The 27071-nt window shown below is 41.9% G+C and overlaps 1 protein-coding gene and 1 long non-coding RNA gene across 9 annotated transcripts; one reads left to right on the top strand and one right to left on the bottom strand.

Moving 5' to 3' along the window:
* Nucleotides 1–287: 287 nt before the first annotated feature.
* Nucleotides 288–5282, bottom strand: LOC118026524. Its single transcript, XR_004683600.1, has 3 exons — nt 4780–5282; nt 856–966; nt 288–459 (listed from the first exon to the last, which is right to left on the bottom strand). It is a non-coding gene; the product is annotated as an uncharacterized LOC118026524 (long non-coding RNA).
* A 9-nt stretch (nt 5283–5291) lies between these two features.
* On the top strand, nt 5292–26798 carry ZFP2 (ZFP2 zinc finger protein). Of its 8 annotated transcripts, none has more exons than XM_035029411.1 (6): nt 5292–5362; nt 7575–7671; nt 15261–15433; nt 18810–18952; nt 24686–24727; nt 25231–26798. In XM_035029411.1, the coding sequence occupies exon 6, from the start codon at nt 25305–25307 to the stop codon at nt 26700–26702; it is 1398 nt and encodes a 465-aa protein (XP_034885302.1). In that variant the 5' UTR covers nt 5292–5362; nt 7575–7671; nt 15261–15433; nt 18810–18952; nt 24686–24727; nt 25231–25304; the 3' UTR covers nt 26703–26798. The 8 variants fall into 8 exon arrangements, with proteins under 8 accessions (XP_034885302.1, XP_034885303.1, XP_034885306.1 ...); XM_035029412.1 differs by having other exon boundaries at nt 5316–5362; nt 7538–7671; XM_035029415.1 differs by having other exon boundaries at nt 5349–5379.
* The last annotated feature ends 273 nt before the right edge of the window (nt 26799–27071 follow it).

The raw sequence follows: 27071 nt of genomic DNA, 5'->3' as shown, positions 1-27071 counted from the left end.
CTCCATAAGGACAGGCCAGGGTTCACTTGTTGGCCGCATGTATAGTCAGTCCAAGGTAAGTCCTGCAAACTCACCAGCATCTGGGGACATTGTTGCCAGCTCTTCTTCATGGCCCTGGGCTTGGGCACAAAGCAACTGTCCTTGTCAGGATGTGATTCTTGGGTGCCTGGGTGGCTCAGTCGTTAAGTGTCTGCCTTTGGCTCAGGTCATGATCCCGGGGTCCTGGGATCGAGCCCCACATCAGGCGCCCTGCTCGGCTTGAAGCCTGCTTCTCCCTCTCCCACTCCCCCTGCTTGTGTTCCCTCTCTCGCTGTGTCTCTGTCAAATAAATAAATAAAATCTTAAAAAAAAAAAAAAAAGGATGTGATTCTTCTTCCTTGACTCAAGATGAAACTCATTTCCAAGTATTCCCCATTCTTGTAGGAAACTCTGGATTTCCTGATCTCTCCAAGGACTGGCCTGGAAGGAACAGAGAAATGTGGATGCTCTTTGGCATGACTCACTCCTGATATGTGAGTGGTTTTCAGAGACTCTCCTTCTATATGGTAGATAATATGGCTGATAAGGCCCATATATGCCTTTATGTCTGCTGGTGGGAGATGAGAAATCCTTAAATGGGAAGGTCAGGAACCAGCATCACTGGGCCAAGTAATGTCCAATCCCCATACTCATAAACCTGTCAGGAAGCATCTGTGTGTCTGGATATTATTCAAGTTCATGAATGAAAAAAATCTGAAAACTGACTGAACAAAAGGATTTTAACTAAGGAATTCCTGGCCTGGAAGGGGGCTCTTCCTTTGTTTTAGGGAATGTGGTACCTGTCCTTGCAAGGGGCCTCATTTACCTTCCACTCACCAGGATTCGGTGGGCAAAGACAGGGCTCCAGGTACCCAGAGTCACGCCTATCATCCACGGAGTTGCCCTGTGGGCCAGGATAGGAACTTAGGGCTGGTGAAGGTTCTAAGGCTAGGGTGGGAAATATGGAGAAAAAGAAAAGTGGCTGTTAGATTGTTGTGACCAGAAGGCTGCTCTTGTCCCAGAGTTTCTTTTTCTTCCTTTGCTGCCTTAAGATTTCTAATATTTCAGTTAACATAATGCCCTAGGTCCATCCATGCTGTCACAAATGGCATGATCTCATCCTTCTTTATGGATGAGTAATAATCTATTGTGTTTATATACCACCTCTTCCTTATCCATTCATCTATCAGTGATGGACACTTGGGCTGTTTCCATATCTTGGCTCTTATAAATAATGCTGCAGTAAACATAGGGGTGCACATATCTTTTCAAGTTAGTGGTTTTGTTTTCTTTGGGTAAATACCCAGTAGTGGGAATATTGGATCATATGGCATTTCTGTTTTTAATTTTTGAGGAATTTCCATACTGTATTCCATAGTCGCTGCACCCATTTATATTCCCACCAACAGTGCACAAAGGTTCCTTCAGTCAGATTGAGAAAGACAAATACCATATGATTTCACTTGTGTGTGGAATCTAAAAAAAAAAAAACACACATGAATAAGCAAACAAGCAGAATCAGACCAAAAAATATAAATATAGTGAACAAACTGATGGAGAGGAGTGGAGAGATGGGCAAAATGGGTAAAGGGGAGTGGAAGATACTGTCTTCCAGTTATGGAATGAAAAGTCACTGGAATAAATAAATGGCACAGCATAAGGAATATACTCAATGATAAGGTAATAGCATTAAATGGTGACAGAAGGAGCTACCCTTGTGGTGAGCATGTGTGGTGAACAAGGGTAAAAACTTGTCAAATCACCATGTTACACACTGAGACTAATGGAACATTATGTCAGCTATACTCGAGTTGAGAAAAAGAAAAAGATTTTTAATATCTCAGTGGAGTCACCTTTTTTAAATTAATTTAAAAAAATTTTTAATTTAATAATAAAAGTTATTTTAACATGAGGCAATCTATTAATGTCTGACCTGCGAACCTGTTAAAATATGGGAAGTCACAGTATTGAAAATAATAATCTAATGTTCTAGGAAGTAAGCTAGAATCATGTCATTTTTTTTTTAAAGATTTTATTTATTTATTTGAGAGAAAGAGAGACAGAGACAGCACGAGCAGGAAGGGTGGGAGGGGCAGAGGCAGAGGGAGAAGCAGGCTCCCCACTGAGCAGGGAGCCCGATGCGGGGCTCGATCCCAAGACCCTGAGACCATGACCTGAGTCGAAGGCAGCCGCTCAACTGATTTTATTTATTTTATTTGAGATTTTATTTATTTTATTATTTTATTTGAGAGAGAGAGAATTTTTACTTATTTATTTATTTATCTGAGAGATTTTATTTATTTGAGAGAGAGAGAATGAGCAGTGGGAAGGGGCAGAGGGAGAGGGAGAGAGAGCACAAGCAGGGGAGCAGCAGAGGGACAGGGAGAAGCAGACTCCCTGCTGAGGGGGAAGCCCGATGTGGGACTCGATCCCAGGATCCGGAGATCATGACCCAAGCGGAAGGCAGACACTTAACCAACTGAGCCACCCAGGCGCCCCTAGAATCATGTCATTTTAAAGTAATAAAGAGTCCCAAGCTTCCCCTTCTGCCTGTGATGAAAGCATAAGATCCAGACTTCCAGCACCAAATGAGTAAAGAGCCAGATGAACTATATGAAATGTAACAATAGGAGAACAGGACAGTGTCTGGAGGCAGGAACCAAATGACAGGAGCTCCAAGGCTGCCCCAGCTCAGAGCCTGCAGAGCTTCCAGGATGCAGTGAGGAGGGCATCCAGGCAGAGAGTGGGGGTCCCCCTGAGCTAAGGAAACAGGGATGATAATTTGAGGAGAGAAAGGCAGCCTCGGGTCCAACTACCAAGGAGGTACTTGCTGCAACGAGGGGAAGTTGAAAAAATATCAGAGGAGTCCAATGGGAGTTTGGTAAAAGAATCTGTTAGCATGACTGGCCCAATCTCTAAATAGTCCCTTTACCTAAATTTTTAAAGAAGTTTCTAGTCGTTTTAAAAATGTCTAATTGGGGTGCGCCTGGGTGGCTCAGAGAGCTAAGCTGCCAACTCTCGATTTCTGCTCAGGTCATGATCTCAGGGTCATGGGATCGAGCCCTGCATCAGGCTCTGCATGCTCAACAGGGAGTTGGAGCCTACTTGAGATTCTCTCCCTCTCCCTCTCCTTCTGCCCCTTCTCCTGCTTGTGTGCTCTCTAAAATAAATACATAAATCTTTAAAAAAATATCTAATTGGCATTGTGAAATTATATGGCTTTTATGATACCAATTCTTTGAAATGTTTAAGACTACTTCATAGCCTAGTATGAGGTCATTTTTTTTTAAAGTGTAATAAAAATGTGTTTTCATTAATTTTTGAATGCAGTATTCTATGTCTATTCATTAAATCAAAGTTGTTTATTTTGCTCTTCAGAAATTCCGTATCCTTAGTGACATTTTGGGGGGAGGGGGTCAACTTTTCTACCACTTACTGATAAAGACAGGCTAAAAATCCCTCTGTAATGGATTTGTCAATTCTCCTGTCAATTTTTGCTTTATATATTTTGAAGCTACATTGTTAAATATGTAAGATTTCATTAATATTTTTTCTTGGTGAATTAACTTTTTATTGATATGTAATTACCTTTCCTATTTCTAGTAATATTTTTTTCTTAATGTGTTATTTTTTATTTAACTAAATGTAGCCACATGAATTTTCTTTGGTTAATATTTACCAGATGTATCTTTTCCCAACATTCTACTTTTAAGATGTGTGTATCCTTGTTTTAGCATATAGCTGTGTTTCTAAAAATCTAGTCTTACAGTATTTTACTTTTAATTGGAAAGTTCAGTCCATGTGCATACCTAGTGATTACTGATAGACCTGGATTTATTGCTACCATCTCCTTATGTACCTTTAATTTGTCCAAATTTTTGTTTCTGGGTTTTTTGCATATGTGGTTTATTTTATTTTATTTTATTCTATTCTATTTTATTTTATTTTACTTTACATTTTTTTGTCCTCCCTCTCCCCTACCCCATTCCCTCTGCCTACTTGTTTGAAAACTGCACACTCTATGTTGTGAGTTTTATCAAGGACCATTTCTCTATCAGAGCAACTATGATGAATATGTTCATGTAGTTTCTAATATAAGAATGACTTGTAATGGTGGAGAAACTGGTTCAAGGTATTTGTCTTACGACAGAGACATATTTTTACTTAGTTTGGTGCTATCTGGGTTACTTTAGCTTGATTAAATGAATTGTGAAAACTTTCATATTTTTCAATATTTTGCAATAGTTCACACAACTCTCAAGAGGAAATAAAGTTAGTTAAATGAATTAAGGCACTAGTTAAAAGTAGTAAAGAAATATTTCATTCAGTACTACTGCAATAGGGGAGAGAGGCTTCAGTAAAACTGAACTCAACTCCCAATACAGCAAAGACAGCTGGGGATTTACAGTAACACGGTAAGGGGATCAGTGGATGGAAAATTAGCAAAAGGAGACAGCAAGTTGGGGGATTCTTGCAAACCTGTCTCAACAGGATTCTTGTTAAAGGCAGGCCAAGGACGTAGACATCAAGAGTAGCGGATAAGGAAACTGATCGGATGCCAAGAACGGGGTTTCTACCTGAACTGACTTAGCAGGACTCTTGCTAAAACAGGGCACCGCAGCTAGGACTGGGCCCAGTGTGGCCTAGGAGAGAGGGGACTCGGAGGAAACTGAAGTTCGTGGTCAACTGTCACAACTATAGAAAGAGGCAGAGAAAATCAGCATTTATCTTGATAAAAACAAGTATCGCAATCTACGCTACCATATTGGTAAGTCCCGAATGTCACGTATTTCTCCAAGTTCCGGCGACAGATAAAGCTGAACCAAGTCTGGCCATACGTTTAACTAGACGTTTTCGCCGCATTCCACCCTGTGCGATACTGAGCTCCTAGCGCAGCGCCGACAGCGAGCCAGCGCCGGGGGCGCAGTCATCTCCGTCCACCGAGGGGCCACCGCGTACACGGCGCAACTTTGCCGGGGACTCATCTCACAAGAGAAGTGAGGCTCACTTAAGGCGCTCTGCCCCTTCTCCCCTCCGCGGGGTTAAGCACCGACGGGCTCCAACGAGGAGAGGCTTCTCTGGGGTAGCCGGGGCAAGGTCGTCACCCGGTCCCCTCGCAGCTTCCCAAGACAACAGCCGACCAACGAGGCGCAGCCACGCCGGAAGCCCCCGCGGTTCTACGGTTGGGATCGCCCCGCCCGCCGCGGGCTCGCGCCTGCGCACTCCGACCGCCGCGCCGCGCCGCGCCCCAGCAGCCTTGTGGGAAATGTAGTCTGGCGCCCAGGGCGTAGGCGCCGGGCAGGGCTGCGTCCGCACTGGTTGCTCCCGCTCCAGCTGGGAGAGGGTGAGTGCTGGGCCGCGGTAAGACGCACCGCATCGGGTTGGCGCCGGGCGAAGGCCCAGGCAGGCGGAGGCCCGGACGGCCGGGCGAGGCCCCTGAGGGGCGGGGCCGGCGCTGGATGGGCTGGGGGCCGCGTCCTGTCGGTCCCCGCGCGGCGCCGGGCCGCTCGCTCCAGGTGCGCCCTCTCTCGCCCCGGGAGCCCGGCCGGGTGGGAACACCGAGAGCTGAGGGCCGCCACCTGTCGGGAGCGGCGAGGGCGGGGGACGTGGTGCGGCGGCCCCGGGCCCGAGGGCTCTGGGAGTCGCTCAGATCCTGGGTTCCTCCCCGCCGCGGGCTTTCCCCGGGCCCCGCTTCGGAAGTCTCGGGGGATGCTGCACCTGGTGCGCGGTCTCGGGGCTCCAGCACCTGCCCTTTGTGTCCGCCTCGTGTGGCGGACGCGCCCTCTGTGATCTCCGATTCCGAGCGGCGCTGGCGTGGACTCCCCTTGATCCATCTGAGAATGGGGAGTTCGACCCCGTGCAGGTTTCTATTTCAGGACTCTTTTTTTTTTTTTTTAAGCAATTTTTTCTCCGCTTCCCCCAGCCCCCCCAAAAGAATAAGTTCACTATAGGAAAACGAGAAATTTCAGAGGAGCATTAAAAAAAAATTATCTGAAAACTGTCAAAATCTGCACGTCGGCGTATAAACAGAGAAAGGCTTTGTTTTTACACAAAGATGTGGACATTAGTGTCCTTTTCTCCATTTACGTTTAAAACTGAGCTTTGAAATACATTTGGAAAGGGTTTAAAGTGCACAAATATTAAGCTCCATGATTTTTTACAAATGTTTTTATCTGGTGTAAGTACCACTCGAACCAGGTAGAGAATAAACTTTTTTAAAAAACATTAATATCTGGAAAACAATTGTCATTTTAAAGAGCGTGAGAAAAAGTATGTCTGTGCCATATTCAATCCTCCCTTTAGGCCTTTGCATTCCTTCTCGGGTTTGTTTTTTTTCCCCTCATGTTATAAACCATATAGACCATTTGGCTACACACATCTTTGCATTCCTGTCTCATTCTTTAAGTCTCTTCAGATGAAATTTCTGGGTCATACTGTAAGACTTGATACCCTTCCATCTTACTCCAGAAAAGTAGTCGTTTATAAACATTTGCAATATAAGGGTGCCTAATGGACCCACACCAAGTCTGGGTGTTCCTATTCTCCAACTTCCCGTGAGGTGGAGCAATAGGGTTGTTTAAATGTATGTTTTGAACACTTATGAATATTTTATGCAATTTTGAGTTTTGTTTTTAAATTCTGTATCTGATACAGTGTTTTCTTACCAGGCAGAAATGTTACATTTTTACATGGTTAGACATGAAAACCATCCCTTCACGTTTGGGTGTTTGACATCACTGTTAGGGGGACTTCCATCCCATTACCACAAAAAATGTTCATCTGCAGTTTCTTCTAGTACTTTAATTGATTTAATGTGCAAATTTTTATTCTTTTCCAAATGGTAAGTCCTTGTTCCAAGTTACTAATTCATTCTTTTTTCACTGATGTGAAATGTCACTTTTTCATATCCTGAATTCTTACATACAAAATGTTTTCTGAATTGTGTTGGTAGGATTTTAATTTGTTCTACTGATCCTTTTCTCTGCTAGACTATAATCCACGAGGGCATGGAGAACTTGTTATCTGTTTTGTTTACGGCTGTATTTACCCTCTCCCGTAGGAATGGTGCCAGGTACACAGCAGGTGGTCAGCATTATATCTGGTGAATCAATGACTCAGCCTGTTCCATCACACTATGTTCTAATTATTGTAGCTTTATGATATCTGGTGGGCAGGTTCTCCCTCACCACTCTTCCCTTTCAGATGTTTCCTGGCTATCGTTAAATGACACAATTAACTTAAAATAAGATCTTTTCCATCATTATCTTTAAAATACTATTACTTAGGTATAACTTGGTTAGGAATGTGCTAAATTTATAAATTAATTTCAAAGAAGTGACAACTTAGATATTGTGACAGCCTATCCAGGAATATGGTATGTCTCTCTGTTCATCCTTTATATATCTAAATAAGCCCAGCAAAATAAACTTCATGAATTAAAAATACAGTTTTCCTTAGGTAGGTACCATGCATTTCTTACTTGGTTGATCTGTGGGTATTTTATTTGTTGTTGTTGCAGGAGTCTCATTTCTCATGGCTTCTTTTCCTTCCGTCAGCTCTGCCTCCTCTGGATCCTGCCCATCCCCTAGGAAGGACCATGCAGCAAGGAAAGGGAAGGCAATGGCTATTGGGCCTCTGCCACTGGCAGCTCCGGTGAGCTCGTATTTCTCACTGAACACTCTCCCTTACTCCTTAGCACTTATTCCTGTACCGTATGTGGGCTTCACTGCAGAGGATGGGGCTACTGAGATCTCGGAATGTTGCATATTTCCCATACAGCCCCCCTTACTGTCCCTCAGCTCTGTCCTCAGCAGTCTACTTCCTTATTCAGCTGGGAGCCCTGGCTTCCTGAACTTTTGGTGCCATTCAAGCATCATCAAAGGAATAAAAATCATATGAAAGATGATCTGGGCGCTTATAGGGTTTATGGACCCTCGGGGAACATAAGAGAGGTTATATCTCTACAAGATACAGTCGTGATGATTATATGTGAACATGATAATAAGAACAAGTATGGCCAGGTACTCAGATTGTCAGTGTTCCAAAACTTGTGGCAACCAGGAGCAGTAGGGTTAGATAGGGATAACTGGAGAAGATTTGCTATAATGGAGTTAAAGTGTCCCGAGTTTAAATCCCGACTCTACCGTTTATAGCTGCATTGTCTTGGGTAAGTAACCTGACTTCCCTGAAGTTCCTCATGGTGATGATAGAAATAAGAGCATTAACTGAGTGTTTGCCACCTACATGACATTAGTAAGCATTTCACATGGCTGATTTCATTTAATAATACATACTTTATAGGTTTGTTGAAAGTTCAAGTGAAATAACATATGTAAAAAGTGCCCAGCATGGTTACTAGAATGTTAGAGGTACTCAGTAAGGCATTCTTAACATTATTCTAGCTTGGTATTTTAGTTTTAGAGGTGGAGCAAATGTAGCAGTGACTGGTGATGAGAGGGAATCAGATATAAAGTTTGGGGTCAAGTTCCAGGAAGGAGGAGTTTGTGCTTCTGGTTGGGTGGTAGGCATGGGGGTGGAGGATGAGGAGGAATTTTGATAAGGCATGTTCCAAGAAAGAAGCAGTGTCCATCGCTAAAGAAATTCATGCAGTGTAAAAGTAGTGAGGAGCCCAGGGGTTTTTTGCCCTGAGAGATGGCTTGAAAATGGAACCTGCTAGGGGCGCCTGGGTGGCTCAGTTGGTTAAGCATCTGCCTTGGGCTCAGGTCATGATCCCAGGGTCCTGGGATCGAGCCCGGTATTGGGCTCCTTGCTCAGTGGGGAGTCTACTTCTCCCTCTCCTTCTGTCAAATGAATGAATGAATGAATGAATGAATGAATAAAATCTTTTTTAAAAAAAGAAAAGAAAATGGAATTTGCTAGTTTTTACTAGAACCTGGAGTTGTTGCTCCTCTGGAAAAAGAAGGTATCGGGGGACTTGGCCCCAGGAGACCCTGAGTTTTGTTTTGCTTTGTTTTGTTTTTTAAGGTTAGGCTTATTTAACTTTGTCTGCTATCCCACGGGACTCGTGGTGTTTTCTCTATTCATAAGATCATGTATTAGGGTTCTCTCAGCTATGTCACTGGTTTATTTATCAACAGAACCAGTTTAAAGAAGGCTACATGAAGACAAGTACTAACTGTTGTGATTTCCGTTTGTACTACTTTCTCTCCTTCGTATTATCAGCTCAGTTATAAAAGGCAACATAACTCACAAAAATAGGCAGAAGAAAGAGGGAGTTTCCAGAAAAGAAGGTTTAAAGGGGGAGCATTCAGAAGATTTTGGTTGATGAAGGTTGTGGTTTGGCTATCAGGAGCCTAGATTTTATTTTATTTAGTTTAACTAGTATTAATTTTTTTTTTTTCTTTGAGAGAGAGAGAATGAGAGAGAGCACATGAGAGGGGAGAGGGTCAGAGGGAGAAGCAGACTCCCTGCCGAGCAGGGATCCCGATGCAGGACTCGATCCCGGGACTCCAGGATCATGACCTGAGCCGAAGGCAGTCGCTCAACCAACTGAGCCACCCAGGCGCCCAGTATTAATTTTTTTTTTTTTTAAAGATTTTATTTATTTATTTGACAGAGAGACACAGCGAGAGAGGGAACACAAGCAGGGGGAGTGGGAGAGAGAGAAGCAGGCTTCCCGCAGAGCAGGGAGCCAGACGTGGGGCTTGATCCCAGGACCCTGGGATCATGACCTGAGCCGAAGGCAGACGCTTAACGACTGAGCCACCCAGATGCCCCCCAGTATTAATTTTTTAAATCAGCTTTTTTCCCAGGTGTAATTTTACATAAGATAACCCATTTTAAGCATATAATTCATTGAGTTTTGACAAATTTATGCACTAACATAATCGCCACCCCAATCAAGCTATAGAGCATTTTCCTTACCCCAGAAAGTGTCGTCACCCCCTTCCAGTCCACAACCCCCACCCCAGGCAATCACTGGTTTGATTTCTAAATACTTCAGTATGTGTTTCCTAAAAACAAGCTCTCGTTTTACATCACCAGAATACAATTACCAAATGAGGACACTTACGTGGACGCAATACTGTTAGTTAACCTACAAACCTTACACATATTTCGCCACAAACTGGGTCCTTTATCTGGTGCAGGACCCAATCCGGATCACAGCTGGCATTCAGCTGTCACGTCTCCTTAGCCTCCCTTAACCTGGAATAGTTCCTCAGTCTCTGTTTTGGATGACCTTGACACCTAGACCTGGGATGTATCAGTGAAGCATTAGAGCTGTTCCCCTTTTTCCGTCTTTCCTTTTTAGGCTGGTCATGGGACTATGAATCGCCCAAGTAGGACTTGTGTTTGCCTTTAAATTATATCTTCTTCTTCTGAATATACATACTAGCTGTGTCATCATAAAAATTTTTTTTAAGACTATAATATATATTTGCAGGTCTTAAACCCTCAGAGATAAGCATGGACATACATTCTTCTGGCCTTTTAAATATCTGTTTACATCCTTGCCCAGTTTTATACTGGGTGGTTTGTATATAAAAGAAGCCTTTTATGCAGTGTGGACATTAATCCTTTGCCATAAATCGCCAATATTATTTATTCTCTGTCATTTCTCTTAAATCTGTTTATAACCTCTTCTGCTACGTGTAAGTTTTGAAGTTTTATGCAGTTAACTTTCTTTTTCCTTTGTTTGGCTTTGGAATCATGCTATGAAAGGCTTTCTGTACCCTAAGATTATATAAATATTTTTCTACATTTTCTATTAGTTTTATATTTTAAATTGACATCCTTGAACTATCTAGAATTTATCATTTATAAGTGAGGTCGGAATCTTACTTCATTTAACAATGTGGTGTAGCATTTCATCATCCATCCGTTCACTAAGCAGGGATTGAGCACCTGCCTACCACGTGTTAGGCAGTATTCTGGACGCTGGGAAGATGGCAGTGAGACAGGCTAGGTTCCTTTCTCCTAGATCCTATCTTACAGAAATGGGAGGCAGCAGAGAAGAAATAATTACTGAGGACATTGTTAGCTGCTGTGAAGGCCACAGAGCAGGGCGGCCTGGTGGAGTGTGACATCTCTTTTAGCTGGGCAGAGCCAGAGTGGCACCCCAGAGGACATGGCATTCCAACCGATGTAATCTCCTGAATAATCTGCTTCTCCATAGGTTGGAAATGCTCAGCAGGGAGCCCGATGCGGGACTCGATCCCGGGACTCCAGGATCATGACCTGAGCCGAAGGCAGTCGCTTAACCGACTGAGCCACCCAGGCGCCCCTACTGTACCTTTCTTTTACATTTATCCTTATAGTTAAATTGTATTAACTATTATCAAGTTCCAACAGTAACAGTTAAAAAGTATGCAATTCTGATTTGAATTCCATTAAATCTATATCAATATGAGGAAGACTACCATTTTTACAGTGTTTATTCTTCCTAATGAATAAAAAAACTACCCTTCATTTTATTCAGATCCTTCATAATGGCTTTTGTTAAGTTTGATCACAAGGATCTTGCATATTCATATTAAGTGTATTCTGAGGTGTTTCATTTTTTGTTGCTATTGTGATTGTGATTTAAACACAATTGAGATTATATAAAAAAAAACAACTGGATTGCTGGGGCGCCTGGGTGGCTCAGTCAGTTAAGCATCCAACTCTTGATTTTGGCTCAGGTCATGATCTCAGAGTTGTGGGATTGAGCCCCATGTTGGGTTCCGTGCTCAGAAGGGAGTCTGCTTAAGATTCTCTCCCTCTGCATCTGCACCCTCCCCAACTCTCACAATCGTGCGTGTGCTCCCTCCCTCTCTCTCAAATAAGTAAATCTTAAAAAAATAAAATAAAAATCAGATTGCTAAGAATTATATCTGAAGACATTGTGTTGCTGTGGTGCCTCAAAGTCCATCACCGTCATACCTTCTTTATAAATTATACTTTGATCATTTAAAATATCCCAATTTATTCCATTTGATCCTCAACCTTTTCAAAGGATAACAATACCAAAAAACCCATGTCTTTAGGTTTAAGAAAACTTTTTGCACAAACGAGACAAACCCATGAAGCTGCTTATTTCAAACACCACGAGTTACCCTGTGCTTTTAATGTAGCGCTGGAGAGAAAAGACCATACTAAGTGGAAAGGCAAAAGGGAAAAACCTCTGAAGGGATAAACAACAAATATGTTTTATGGACAATAGAGATTAACAACAAATACATTTTGTGAACAGTATCATTAAGTTTCACATTAGCCTTTGAAAGTGCTCTTCTGTACTTCTCTAAATCAGTCATCAGGAGCCCTTCTGTAGCTCAGGGGGCCACAGGATATTTCATAATAGAGACAAGCTCTGCACTGAAGCCCACAAGGATCCAGGGAAGTGGGGAAGACTGGCATACAGCCCACAGGAGTCTGAATCTGGGCTTTTAATTTTGCTCAATATGTTCTAACAAGGCAATTTATTGAAAAAACAAAGTAGATTAATTTTTGGAAGGAGAATATCCTATTTCTGCTACCTTTTTCCCCAAAGAAGGGGCTTATGCTTTGTTTCCACATACATTATACCTTATCTGATATTCATTTGTTCTCCTCGCAGTTTCTTCTTTTTTCTTTTCTCCTTGCTTTCTTTTTATTTACACTGGCCTGATATATCTTGTCTCTACCCGCCCTCCCCCCCTTACTTTTTAACATTCTGATTTGTGCTTGTATATGCTAGATTTGAAACCAATTTTAGTGTTTTTGTCTTTTAGTAGAGAAAGTCAACTCATTCACATATGTTGTTATACAAGTATCATGTCTTTTCCTGATTATTTAAGGATTGATGTTTATTATGCTTTCTTGTTTCCTTTCTTTACATTTATTAAACTGATTTTTCTTTCCTTTTTTTTCCTTTCATAAAATGGAAATTCAGCCATATAATTATGTCCTACTAGAAGCTACCTTTACATTTCTTGACAATATTTGTGATTTTTAACGTTATGTTGATATGTTGATTAAATAAATATTAGCAAAAAATAATGAGGCAGAAAGAGAATGAACTCTGCTTCAGTGCTAACACTTTTTCTAGAAGTTCACAGCAAGCAGGATGTAAAATACACATATTTCTTGGGCGTGGGCTTCATCCCATCTCTGGTATCCAGGCCTTTTCTCTCCATTACGTTTCTCCCCTTGCCCACTTATATAGCACAGCGCTCTCTGTCCTTAAATGAAAGCCTCTTCCATGGCTTTATCCCCATTTCCTTGTCCTTCTTTCCATATCGTCCTCTCTTATCTTTTCCACATAAGTCTGAAGTAATTTCACAGCTGCTTCTGATTCCTTATCTTCCATTTAGCCTTTTACCCACTGTAAGCTGACTTCTGCCTTCATCACTCTGCTGAAATTAGCTCATTTTCCAACCAGCAGCTCTCCTTTCAGTCATCATTCTGTCTGACCCACTCCTTCTTCCTGGACCTTCAGTCCTGAATCTCCTTCCCTCCTCCCACCCCCCAGCCCACACTCACTTGCTCTGATGGGGGTTGGCTGCGAGGGTTCTTTTCTTGGCCTTTTCCTCTCACAACACCAGGAGATAGATGGCCTTGGGTTTGAGTCCCAGCTGTGTGATCGTGGAGAAGTTATTTAGCCATTCTGATCCTCAGATTCCTCCTCTGTAAAATGATGACTTTAGTGCTAACAATTTGGCAGGTTGTCATATGGATTAAATGAGGTGAGGTGGGTGACTCTCCTATTAGTGCAAAACTCAGTATAACTGTGAGCACTCAATCAGTGCTCCCTCCTTGTACTAGTCAGGCTTCTTCAAAGAAAGAGAACCCAGAGGCCTGAGATCCGGGACTGAGGGGTAAGTCCTGGCCAGGGTCTGAAGGCTCAAGAGCTAAGAGCACTGTCTGAGGGCTGCCGCAGCTCAAGCAGAGCCAGCATATTTGTCCTTCCTCGGCCTTTTTGTTCTATTTGGGCCCTCAATGGATTGGATGATGCCTTCCCACATTGCTGCGGGCTGATCTTTTCTCGGTCTCCTGACTCACCGGGAGCACCCTCACAGAAAACACCTAGAAATAACACTATACCAGCTATCTGGGCATACCTTAGTCCAGTCAAGCTGACACATAAAATTAACCATCACACTCATTAAACAGGTACTGAATACCTACTGTGTTTTACTTTCTAGTCTGAGGGCTAGAAGAACAATGCTGAAATGGGCTTGTCAATTCAAAATGCCACTCTCAGGTCAAGCTGGGTGTTTTCTTGGTCCTCTTAACCATATTCTGCATGTATATGTGCTGTCGAAGCGAGCACAACCATATTCTGAATGTATCCTGTTTGTACGTGCTTTCCCTCCATTACCTGGGACTCCGCCTGTATTATAAAGCCTGAAATTCCATGTGCCGCCTTGACGACGCTGAGCCTCGCAGGGCTCCAAAGACCTGGCTGTGAGCTCCCCTGGTCTCCCTGCCCCAGCCCAACAGGAAAAGCACCCTACTAGCTAGCCCTCCCATCAGCCAGACCGGGTGCAGCCCTCCCAGTCCTCAAGCTAATGGCTTTTGCCTCCCTCCCAGCCCGTGAAATTGTTCAAACAAGCCGACTGCATGTTCCCATGGTAACCAAGGGTCCCCTCACTCTTGTCACTACAAAGCCTGCTTCCTGCAGCCCCAGCTGGCTTACCAGTGCAGTCCCTGAGTGGCCCTGCATGGTGGGTAGGCTTGCCCAGGCTATGAGAACATGTGACTGGTAAACTGCTGTCAGTCTCTTCTGTCTGGTGCTGGGTGTCGTGTGTTCAGTCATCTTGTGCTCTGTAAGGCGCGCGATCCCTCCTTCACCAATGGGGTAAATGGGAGGCCATGAGAACAGTACCTACTCTTCTCCAGTGGTAATCTAGAGCAGCCTTCCCTATTACTCTCTAATAGCTCCTCTGCCTGTCCTTACATGTCAAAGCACTTTCTTTTTATTTACTCATTTATTTAATTATTTGAGAGAGAGCATATGATGGCGGGGGGGAGGACGAGGCAGAGGGAGAGAGAGAAATCTTAAGCAGGCTCCATGCCCTCCACGCCCTTGGGGCCCTGAGATCATGACCTGAGCCGAAATCAAGAGTCGGATGCTTAAGCGACTGAGCCACCCAGGTGCCCCAAAGCACTTTCTATTATTACATTTATCTCTGATCATTTCATGATAATGTACATTTTTGTTTAGTTTCTTTAGGCAGATAAGACATTTTTCTCACACTGATCTCTTTATCCTTCCCTTCTAATGCTGCTTGTTTTTGTTTGTTTGTTTTCACTTCCCTCAGGAGGTTTTATTGGCATAATCCTCTGAGCAGGAATTTATAGTTTCAAGAGTCAGTGACATTCAGGGATGTGTCTATGGATTGCACTTGGGAGGAGTGGATTTGTCTAGATTCTGCTCAGAGGAACTTGTATGGGACAGTGATGCTGGAGAACTACAGGGACTTGGTTTCACAGGGTAAGGACCTCTCATTCTAACTCAAAACCTCCCTACTGACATCTTTCCCTACCTACTGACACCTTGTACAACTGCGGAAATTCAAGAATTCGCACTTGCTATCCTGCTGTGATAGGTCGTTGTTTTAGGGTGGTTGCTTGGTGTCCTCTCTGGACATGGAATGGAAAACAGAACCTTCCAAAGGCCTGACGGGCAAGGGACAAGGACAGGTACCGGGAGTGGTTGTTATACTCAGTTCAGAACCCACATTTAGTGGCTCTCCTCCCGAGCAGGGCATCAGCTTTCCAAACCAAATGTGATTTCTCAGCTGGAACTCGAAGAACTGAGCTGGATGACAAAAGGACTTCCAGTGGGCCTCTCTCCAGATACAGATCAGGCAGCAGGTACTTGTTACCTGAGTGTGTCCACTTGGGAGAAATCCCCGCGGACCCCCCTGGGTCTCCTGGAGAGACCTGCACCCCCCAACATATATTCTCTCAAAGGCCTCTGCATTACTCATGTCACCGCTCCTCCCTCTGTCCTGCAAAAGTCCTCACCATGGAGGGAAGTAATAGTGTAGGAGGATTAAATGAGTTACTACATTTGTAGCACTTATTAATTGCTGTGAATATCAGTAAATGTTACCAGTTATTGCTTTTCTGTCTTCCATCTGTATTTTGAATCCCTGTCTTTCTGTCTTCCTCCACTTTATATTCTCTTTCCTGTTTCACGAGTCTCTCCTGTCGGCCATAACCTCTATCCATGGCTTTCTTTCCCTCATTCATTTAAGCCTTTGTCAGCTTTCTTAAAGGAAACTAGTGTTTTTCTCCCTGAGTTGCAAACATGTATACATGTTTTATAGTCTTCATTTAAAAACAAATGAAGAAGACTTTAGCCTTGTTATTTTCACTAGTAACCTCATGTTTTATGCATTCCCTTTCTCATTCCTAAACTTTCAGTCTTCATCCCATGCTACTCTAAGCATTTAATGCCTCTGAATCTTTGTTAACCAGTTTCTAATCCCCTAATCTCCCTCACAAATGAAATTTCTGTTAGAGGTTATCGCTGAATTTCCTCTGAAAAAATACACTTTACAGCCTTATATTCTCTACTCAATATGAAAGCACTGATCACCATTTCTTCTAACACATCTTTTAAATTAAAGAGATATTAGGCACATATTTTTATCTCTGAATAGTGTATGACTACCTAAGTATAAAGCAATAAAAGAAATCAGTAAAAGAACATATTGACAGGAAAAAAAGAATCTTACGAACATTGCTGCTAGTTTCTAGTAAGCTTTCTAAAGAACAGGATTTTACAAGAATCACTGGGTCAAAAGATGTATTTTTTATGGCTCTTGTACACATTGCACAACTTTGGATATTTTTATGCCTTTTAGTGGTAATTTATTAGGTATAAAATGATCCCTTAAGGTAGCTTTAATTGCCTTTACTATAGATTCTGTGGTTTGATTATCATTGGTATTTTTTTTAAAGATTTATTTATTTGAGAGAGCGAGAATGAGAGAGAGAGTACGTGAGAGGGGGGAGGGTTAAAGGGAGAAGCAGGCTCCTCTCCGAGCAGGGAGCCCGATGCAGGACTCGATCCAGGGACTCCAGGATCATGACCTGAGCCAAAGGCAGTTGCTTAACCAACTGAGCCACCCAGGCGCCCTACTATTGCTATTTGTATTTATTCTTATGTAAATAATCTTTTTATTCAACAAACATTTTGTGAGCACTAGGCCCTGTTCCTAGCACTGTAGTAATAAACAAGACAGGCAGTTTCCCCATGGAGCTTATAGTCTAGTGGGGGGAAAGTAAATTAATAAAGAAAGCAAGCATGGAGGGAGAAGGGAAAGGAAAGGAAGGGAATGAATAGTCTAGAGTCCTAGTGCTATGTGGAAAAAGCAAGCAGAATAAAGGAACTGGATCAGTTAACAGCAGCTTTATTTTAGAGGGAGTGATCAGAGAGGGCCTCTCCTTGAAGGTGGATGTTGAACAGATAATTCACAAAGTGATAGGCCATGTAGACCATTTTGGGTCCAGGGAACAGCAGGTGCAAAGACCCTGTGGGCGACTGCATGGTCTTGTTTGAAGGGAAGAGTGCCAGGAGATGTAAAGATTTCCTTAAATTTATTTCTTAAATAAATTCCTTAAAGGAATTTTTCTTTCTTAATATTTCTTAATATTATTTCTTAATAATATTTCTTAAATAAATTCCTTAAAGTCTTTCAGTCCTTCTCTGAAAAAAATTTATTTCTATTTTTAAATTTCTATGAGCCTTCTTTTCATTCTGAGTGTTCCTTCTTTCTTAACAGCAATATTTTTTAATGCATGCATTAATTTATTTTGTCTGTATGAGAATATTTTTTGTTTGTTTTGTTTTTTGGTATATGTATGCAGCATTTTTTCCCTTATTCTCTAGATTATTTTAGTAGGTTGATATATGCCTTTTTAATTATCCCACTGTCATTTTGGTGGGTTTTCTGGAGGCAGCAGAGGTGAACACATATATTCTTAATCCTGGGTTTTCCTCTATCTTCTTTACTGGTCTTCAGGCTTCTCCACGGCTAAATCTAAAGATTCTTCATTTGTTTATGATTGCAGTTCACATTATATTTGCCTTGTCTCTCTGAATGTCTGTCCAGCCACCAGTGTGCAGGCTCACTGAATTGTCATGATTGAGCTAACTGCTTTATATCCCTGCCTGGCACGTTGCCTGCCAGAGTAGGTATTTAATATATGTTTGTTAAATGAATATTGAATGACATCAAGTAGAATTTTTAGACATTAGGTGAAAATACAGATTTGAAAGTTATAATCCTATCCGTGACATTCATATCAATGAGTATTATTAATTATCAGGAGGAGGGAATGAGAAGGGCAAAGTAGCAAGGATGGAACCCTAAAGGACAGTAAGATTGACTTGAGGCCAAAGATGCCCCAGTGAAGAGGACAGAAAGAGTTGTCAAAGGAGGAGAAGAGAATGTAGGGAGAGCCAAGGGAAGAGAGAAGCAGTGGGAGAGTACTGCATGCCAACCAAGAACTGGAGGGTGCTGTTGGCCTTAGCCAGAAGGATGCTAAGGATGTGGCCTGAGGAAGAGCACTCTTGGTGCAGAGGGAAATGTGCTGTGGGTAGATGAGTAAAGAAGCAAACAAGTAAAGACATTACAGACAGTTGTTTCAATAGGGTTCACTTTAGAGGAAAAGGAAGATACGGCAAGAGCTGAGACAAGTCAGAGGTCGAGTGCCTCTGGTTTGTTTACCAGCGAAGAGACTCAAGTGTATTTACGGGAGCAGAGAGGAGAAACCTAAGACTGAGAAAAGTGGAGCCAGAGGATGAAGCCCGGAAAATTGGTGGTGTGCTAACTCCAGGTCTTGTTTTTTTCCAGATTTTCTTTGATGTAACTGCCAGATTAAGCTACCATTTAGTCTTTTTCTGTTCAAAACCAAGACAAGAAAGTGTGGAGGACTGAATGCTGTGCTCAGCTCTTCTCCAGCCATCATGACTCACTCCTCGTAACCATCCTATGGGGTAGGTACTGCCAGCGCCCCCTCAGTGGGACAGATGGGTTCAGAGGGGGAATGACATGCCCGAAGTTGAACACAGGTTTCTTGTTTTGTTTCTGCCTTCGAGTTTAATGCTAATTCTGAAACAAAAAAGTTATAACTTTCTTTCCCTGCCTTGCTGTGACTTCTTATTTCCAAGTACATCTAGCAAAAATAGAACCTCTACATCCTGGCCCAATTTTTCTTTTAGATGATTGTTTTCTTCCTTCCTTCCTCTCTTTCTTTCTTTTTAGACAGAGAGTGTGTTTGTGAGCTTGTGGGGGGAGGGACGAGGGGAGGGGCAGAGGGAGAGAGAGAGAATCTTAAGCAGGCTCCATGCTCAGCACAGAGCCCGACACAGGCTCAATCCCACAACTGAGATCATGACCTGAGCCAAAATCAAGAGTTGGATGCTCAACCGACTGAGCCACCCAGGCGCCCTGGATGATTGTTTTCTTTTTCTGTACTAAGGTTTTCATGTGTACAGTTCTTGAATGCTTCATTAGATTTTGCCTCTGTTTTATAAAAGCTGAGTAGAAAACGTAGAGATAGAAGTTCTGTTAGAGACAGCATTATTGCTAGTAAACTTGTTAATGCTGAAATAGAGATGGGAATTATTAGTAACGTGGAAAGCAGTGAATTTTTACCCTCTAGTCAGTGGTCATTAGACTTAAATCTGTTGGTGAAGTACAGTCATGAAGGATACAAACAAGAACATGTGCAAAGTATTAAAATCTATTACCAAAGATTATGTCTATAAAATAAGATAGTTAGGGATTCTGTAACATTTTAAGCTCTCCAGGAAGCCACCCTTTACTACCCCAAACACAGAAACCTATTATTTGTGTTTTATACACGACTTTGTATCATTCTCAGAAATGTACTGGGTGACTACTTGTGTCTGTGTGCACGTGTGTTAACATACACACAGAATTTATATATTGTTACAGAGTCCCTATTTACCTTCATGCTAACCTGAGCCTCCCTCATGTATAGTACAGACACATGTCTTTGCCTCCATTAGTAGGAAAACTAACCTAAAAGACCATAATAAATATAGAAGTATCCACAGTTCACTGATCCTTACACAGGGCAGGCCCACATCTGCCTCGGGGCCTCAGCACTGGGATTTCCTTCTGTGTGGGATGCTCTCCCTTTGATAGTCCTGTGACTCCCTCCTCATCCCCTAAAGTCTTGGCTTCAATATCACCTTTTCATTGTGGCCTTTCCTGAAGACTCTATGTAAAATTACAAACCATTCCCCTCACCCATCATGTTCCCTATTTCCACTTTCTTGCTTTTATTTTTTCCATAAGGTATGCCACTTACATTCTAAGTATTTTACTTATTATGTTGATTGCCCTTCTTGCTCTCATGGAAATATAAGTTCCTTAAGGGTAGAAATGTGTTTTGTTCATTGCTAGCACCCTAATCAGCACCTGGCTCAACAGATATTTCTTAAAGAGATATTTCATGTTCAGAGGATCCGTCTGGCTGCTATATGGAGAATGCACTGTACAGCACCAAGAGTGTTAAGTAGGAAGTCCAGTCAGGTGAATAAGTGGTGGAGTGGAAGGAGTAACTTACCTACTACACAGGGGATTGAAGGAAGACAAAAAGAAATAAATCGACTTGCCATAGGAAGAGCAGGACCTGCTGCCCGAGAGCTGTACCCACCCCAATTCTCTGCAAGCTCTTGGCCTCTACTATGGCCAGTGTCAGCCATAAAGACTGAAGGATCTGTGTTCTCCCAGATGCCTCAGTCCTGGGGGCTCTTGTTCATGTCCTGATGAGTACCAAAATTATATAAATCCTATAACTAGACATTCTAAGACAAAAAGGGAGAATGGGCTATCACTCCAAAGTCCTGTTTAGGGAAAAAGGAAGAGGGGGCTGTATATTGTTTAACACAAAATAATAAGGGTAATGGTAACAGCTAACAATCAATGAACGCTTATCCTGGCCAGGCACATTGCTGTGCACGTTACAGGGGCCTTGTTTAATGAGACAGCAAAATAGCAAGCATCTGAACCTCATCCAATCCTAGAAGAGCTATAGTTTTTGATCCTTAGTGCTCCGGTCCCAGCCCTTCAACACTTCACTAATTCTGAGTACAGCTACCCTAACACTTTTATGTTTTCCAGGGAGACAGTCATGTGATCTGAGAAAACTAAAATTTCCTCCCCTCTACGTTGTCTAATGTACTGGTCACACTTTGGGAACAATATTAAATAGTAAGCATCCTTTCCTTGATTCTGTTGCTAGTGTGAATTCTAGAGTTTTATGTGTATGCTTGGTACACTGCTTATAATTTTGTTTTTGAATCAGGATCCAACATTGGATATTATCAAATACTTCTGAAGCATCCCTTGGGTTGGTCACAGGTCCTTTTTCCCATGTCCCACTAATATATTAATAGATTCCTAATAGTGAGCATTCTGGAACTCCTGGATAAATCCTTTGTTCAAATCGCCTATCTAAGTAGTATTTCAGGAATGGCATAGGAGTTCTATAATTACTAAATCTTTCATATTTAAGAATGTGTTTTGGTTTTCTCTACACATGTATAGAGTACTGGCCATGTGCAATTCTTGAGTCACATTGGTCTTTCCTCAGTCCCTTGTAGACATGGCTTCCCTGTTTTTGGCATCCCATGTACCCGGAGCGATCACTTCAGTCAGTTTTTAAAAAAACTGTTGGTAATCCATTTTTCATTTCCTGCAGCAAATCTCCAGAATTAACTTTTAAATTAGATCTCCAAATTCCATGAAGATATACTGTCTCTTTTCTTTAGTACATAGTGATGTTTCAACTTAAAATTGTTAATATTTTCCAAAATAGGAAATATTTTATTGTTCTCATTTTAAGAAATGTCATATATACAGAAGAATATGTAAAATACATGTACTATTTAGCAAAAATCTACGTATTCTAAGCTCTTTATAAGTATTAACTAATTTTTGTTCTTACCTCAACAATATACAATAGGTGCCATTTAACAGATGAGGAAACAGGAACACGGACAGGCCCAAGGTCACACAGCTAAGTGGAGCCAGGTAGCCTGGCTCCAAAGTTGTCGTAGCCATTATGCCATACTGCTTTTCTTTATAGTTCACGATGATAAAGATGAACAAATAATAAGGAAAGCAAACACCCAGACACTAGAACCCAGATTCGGAAACAGAACGTTGCTTGTATCTTTTTTTTTTTTTTTTTTTAGGATTTTATTTATTTATTTGACAGGGAGGGAACACAAGCAGGGGGAGTGGGAGAGGGAGAAGCAGGCTCCCCGCTGAGCAGGGAGCCCGATGGGGGGCTCGATCCCAGGACCCTGGGATCACGACCTGAGCCGAAGGCAGACGCTCAACCACTGAGCCACACAGGCGCCCCCATTGCTTGTATCTTAGAAATGCTTTGTTTGAGCCTTCTCATTCACATCCTCTTACCCAAGACATAACCATTCTTCCCACATTTGTGATAATTGTCTTTCCTTGCTTTTCCTTACAGTATTGCCATCCATAAAGCAATCTCTAAACAATACATTTAGTTTTAGCCTGTTTTTAAACTTTATCTAAATGGCCTCTTACTATATACATTTTTGTGTGACTTGGCTTAAATTACTTATTAATTCTGATTATTCTACGTAGCTTTAGTTAATGTTCTCTGTTGGTTCGGGCTGCTATCACAGAACACCATAGACTTGGTAGCTCTAACATCAGACATCTATTTCTCATAGTTCTGGAGGCTGGAAGTGTGAGATGGGGGGGCCAGCATGGTTGGCTTCCTGGTGAGGGCTCTCCTCCTGCTTCATGGACAGCTGCCTTCACACTGCATCTGCACATGGTAGAGAGCAGAGAGAGGGGAAGCAAGCTCTGTCATCTGTCACTTCTTATAAGGGCTTTACCGTCATGACTTAATGACTTCCAAAGGTTCTCCCCCTAAAGTTATCTCATTGGGGATTACGCTTCAACACGTGAGTTTTGGGGAGACACAAACATGACATCCTTAACATTCACTGTTTTCAGTTATCCTGTTGTTATAAATATTTCACAACTTAGTTATCCATTCTGTTGTTGGTAGCAACTGGGTTGTTTCCAGTTTTTTGCTCTTGTGCACGATGTTACCTTTAAAATTATGAATTGTGGTGTACCTTTGCAAAGCAGATTCCCTAAGTGTATGTACCTACTAGTGGGTTTGCTAAATCACAGTCTGTGTGCCTGTTCTACATTACTAGGTAGTGTTAAACTTTTTCAAACACCGGAACCAAATTACATCTCCACCAGCAGTATGTGAAAGTTTGCATTACAGCACATCTTTCTAAAATCTGAAGCTATCAGTCTGCACTTTTTAATTTTTTTACTCAGGTGGATGTTACTCATTAGAGCTTTAATCTCCCTTCTCCTGGTTACTGTTGAGATTGGGTATCTTTGCTTGTTTACTCACCACCACTGTTTCCTTTTCTTAAGTGCCTATTCAAGTCTTTTGCCCATTTTTCTGGTGGGCTTAGTGTTCCACGACACTGTTTTCCAGATCGAGGTTCTAGTCCTCCTGTATGGGCCGTGTGTTGCAAAGATCTCCTTCCAGTATGTCACTGTTTTTGTTTACTTCCTTTTTGACGCCTTTTGATGACTGGAAGCATTTCATTATTCTCCCAGTGTTTATTTTCCAGGTGGTTTTTATGTTTTTTTCCTCATTCTCCTGTTACTATTATTTTAAAATTTTATTTCTTGAACCTCTACATAGTTTCCACATTTGTTACTTTCTGTGTATCATTTATCTTTGAATGAGGGCAGTTCTGTCTTGAGTTTATATTTGTCTAACAGTGTGAATGGCTCCTCCTTTGCCCTTTATGTTGTTTATTGGGTAGAGCTTTGGTTGCACAGTTGGATGTGATATAGTGACAGGACAGGAGGTAGCCTCCAGTTCATGTGTTACCTGTTGATATTCACACTCAATTGGAGAGGTCCTTTCTGGGGTTACCTGGTGGCTTTAGAAGAGGAGCCTGCGTGGCTTTCCACTTTTTCTCTTTTTTTACATAAGCAGGTCAGGTTGCAAGGAGGTGGTCCGGTTAATGCATACCTCATGCTTCATAGTAAAGCCTCCTGCTCACAGGCCTTTGGTTTGTTGGTTCAGTGTTGATCTTGGCTCTGGTAATTTTGATCAAGCTGACAGCTGATTCTCAGATTGTAGTTTTCTGTCCTCTGCCTCTCATTGCCCGGTCCCCACCCCCAGCCACTTTGTCTAGGATAAGAAGGGGGATCTGATAAAATAAAGTCAGAGTGGTCACAAGGTCCTTCCTTCAGCCCCATCTCAAGCAGCTCAACAGATCCTGCTTTGCCTCTCCCTGCCTGTTTTTATTACTTTACAATTTTTTTTCTTGAACCTCTACATAGTTTCCAAATTTGTTACTTTCTGTGTATCATTACTTTGTTACTTTCTGTGTATCAAATCTTTGAATGAGGGCAGTTCACATCTCTAACGAATGGGTATTTAGTAGGAAATGGTAGGGCCCTGTATGACCCTCTTACCTAAAGAGAGAATGAGAAACTTATAGCCTGTTGAAAGTTGGTGGTAGGGTGAACCTTTAGATTGTGTCATCCTCCCTTAAGTTTCAAGTAGGTTGTGGTATTTTATGTTCCAAACAAGCATATTCCTGAAGGGTAGTTTATATGCATTATCTTACTTAATCCTCATCAGATTATTTTTATCTTTATTTTAGGTCTGTGAAAACTAAAACCCAGAGAAACAACTAGTTAAGAGGGTAAGTTAACAGTCAGGGTTTAAACCCAAGTGTGTCTGATTCCAGAGCCAACAATCTTTCACGGTGTCACACTGTGGTGTTGTACAAAGATTTAGTGTCAGAATTAGAGGCAGCATTGCAGGGGAGAAGAAATTGCTGGTGGGAATACCAGGGCTTTCTGATCTGCCTCCCCCGATCCCAGCTTGTCTGTATATTTTCCCTTCATTCCATCTTCATTATTCAGCCTTGTCCAAAGGTCAGTGATTTCAGTGTCCATCCCTCCTGCATACACAGGCTTACTCTTTTCTCTGCTTACTGCCTCCTCTAGTTCTCCTGTTATTTATGAACTGGTTCACTGTTCTTTCCCTCCCTTCTGGTTTTCTTCCTCATTGTAGGGACATCTTTGAAAACTCTCACATGTGCCCCACAGTTATTCTCAGTTTCTTTCTCTCATTCCCACCTTAGACAGTTTTTTGTCTTCCAGCACAGAAACTGATGTGTATTTGAATTTTTATTTTTTTCAGACTGGGAGACAAGACTTGAAACCAAAGAATCAACTATAAAGCCCAGCATTACTGAATATTTATCCTATGGGGTAATGATGGAAAGGGAAGGTCTCTGGCCTTCTTCTTTAGGGGAAGCCTGGGAACCTGATAATTGGTTAGATGGGCAACAGAAAAACCAGGACAGACATCTGCGCCAAGTGGCCGTTACTCATAAGGAAACCCTCCCTGAGAGGAGGGCATGTGGAGGTCATGAATTTGAAAGATGTTCTAGTCAGGGGTCAATCCTTGATATACAACAAAGTATTCCTGTGGGACAAAGGCCCCATAATCAGAATTCACATGGAGAAGACACTAAACAGAATTCTGAATTAATTAAAACTCAAAGTATGTTTGTAGGAAAGAAAATCTATGAATGTAATGAATGCGGGAAAACCTTCAGCCAGAGCTCATCTCTTCTTAAGCACCAGAGGATTCATACTGGGGAGAAACCCTATAAGTGTAATGTATGTGGGAAGCACTTCATTGAACGCTCCTCCCTCACTGTACATCAAAGAATTCATACTGGGGAGAAACCCTACAAATGTAACGAATGTGGGAAAACCTTCAGCCAGAGCATGAACCTTACTGTTCATCAAAGAACTCACACTGGAGAGAAACCCTATCAGTGTAAAGAGTGTGGAAAAGCTTTCCGTAAGAATTCATCCCTTATTCAACATGAAAGGATTCATACTGGAGAGAAACCATACAAATGTAATGAATGTGGGAAAGCTTTTACCCAAAGCATGAATCTTACAGTTCATCAGAGAACTCACACAGGAGAAAAACCCTATGAGTGCAATGAATGTGGGAAAGCCTTTAGTCAGAGCATGCACCTTATTGTACATCAGAGAAGTCATACTGGAGAAAAACCCTATGAGTGTAGTGAATGTGGAAAAGCCTTTAGTAAAAGCTCAACCCTAACTCTGCATCAACGAAATCACACTGGAGAAAAACCCTACAAATGTAACAAATGTGGGAAATCCTTTAGCCAAAGTACATACCTTATAGAACACCAGAGACTTCACTCTGGAGTAAAACCTTTTGAATGTAATCAGTGTGGAAAAGCTTTCAGCAAGAATTCATCTCTTACTCAACATCGGAGAATTCATACTGGAGAGAAACCTTATGAATGTATGGTATGTGGAAAACATTTCACTGGGCGATCTTCCCTTACTGTACATCAGGTTATTCATACTGGAGAGAAACCTTATGAATGCAACGAATGTGGAAAGGCCTTCAGCCAGAGTGCATACCTTATTGAACATCAAAGAATTCATACTGGTGAGAAACCCTATGAATGTGATCAGTGTGGAAAAGCCTTCATTAAAAATTCATCCCTTATAGTGCATCAGAGAACTCATACAGGAGAGAAACCCTATCAGTGTAACGAATGTGGGAAAGCCTTCAGTCGGAGTACAAACCTTACACGACATCAGAGAACTCATACCTGAGTTTTTTCATTGAACCCTTCACCAGGATTAACTCTTTGGTGATAATCAGATAAGTCATGTAACACAGAAACCTAATAAATGTAATGATTGTAGGAATCTTTTAGTTGAAGTTTAAGTTTCTCTATCAGATAATACCACCACAAAGAAACCATATAAAATAGAGAAATCTTAATTCAGAATGTAAAACATTCCTTTACACCAGAAGGTTTAAATAGCTAATGTTCTAAACAATGATGATTCATGCTGAAGGTAAGTTCTGTTGTATCTTACTGTAGATCTTCTTTGGATATCAGAGACTTCACACTGGAGAGAAAAGGTGAGAGTGCTAAACTGGACAGCCCAAAGACTTGGTATGTAGTCCTGATCTGC

Source organism: Mirounga leonina, unplaced genomic scaffold (assembly GCF_011800145.1).
Source record: "Mirounga leonina isolate KUSES-001 unplaced genomic scaffold, KU_Mleo_1.0 Mir_239, whole genome shotgun sequence".
Classification (NCBI taxonomy): Eukaryota; Metazoa; Chordata; class Mammalia; order Carnivora; family Phocidae; genus Mirounga; species Mirounga leonina.
The sequence above is the reverse complement of the archived record's forward strand: the minus strand, read 5'-3'. Positions and strand labels throughout refer to the sequence as shown.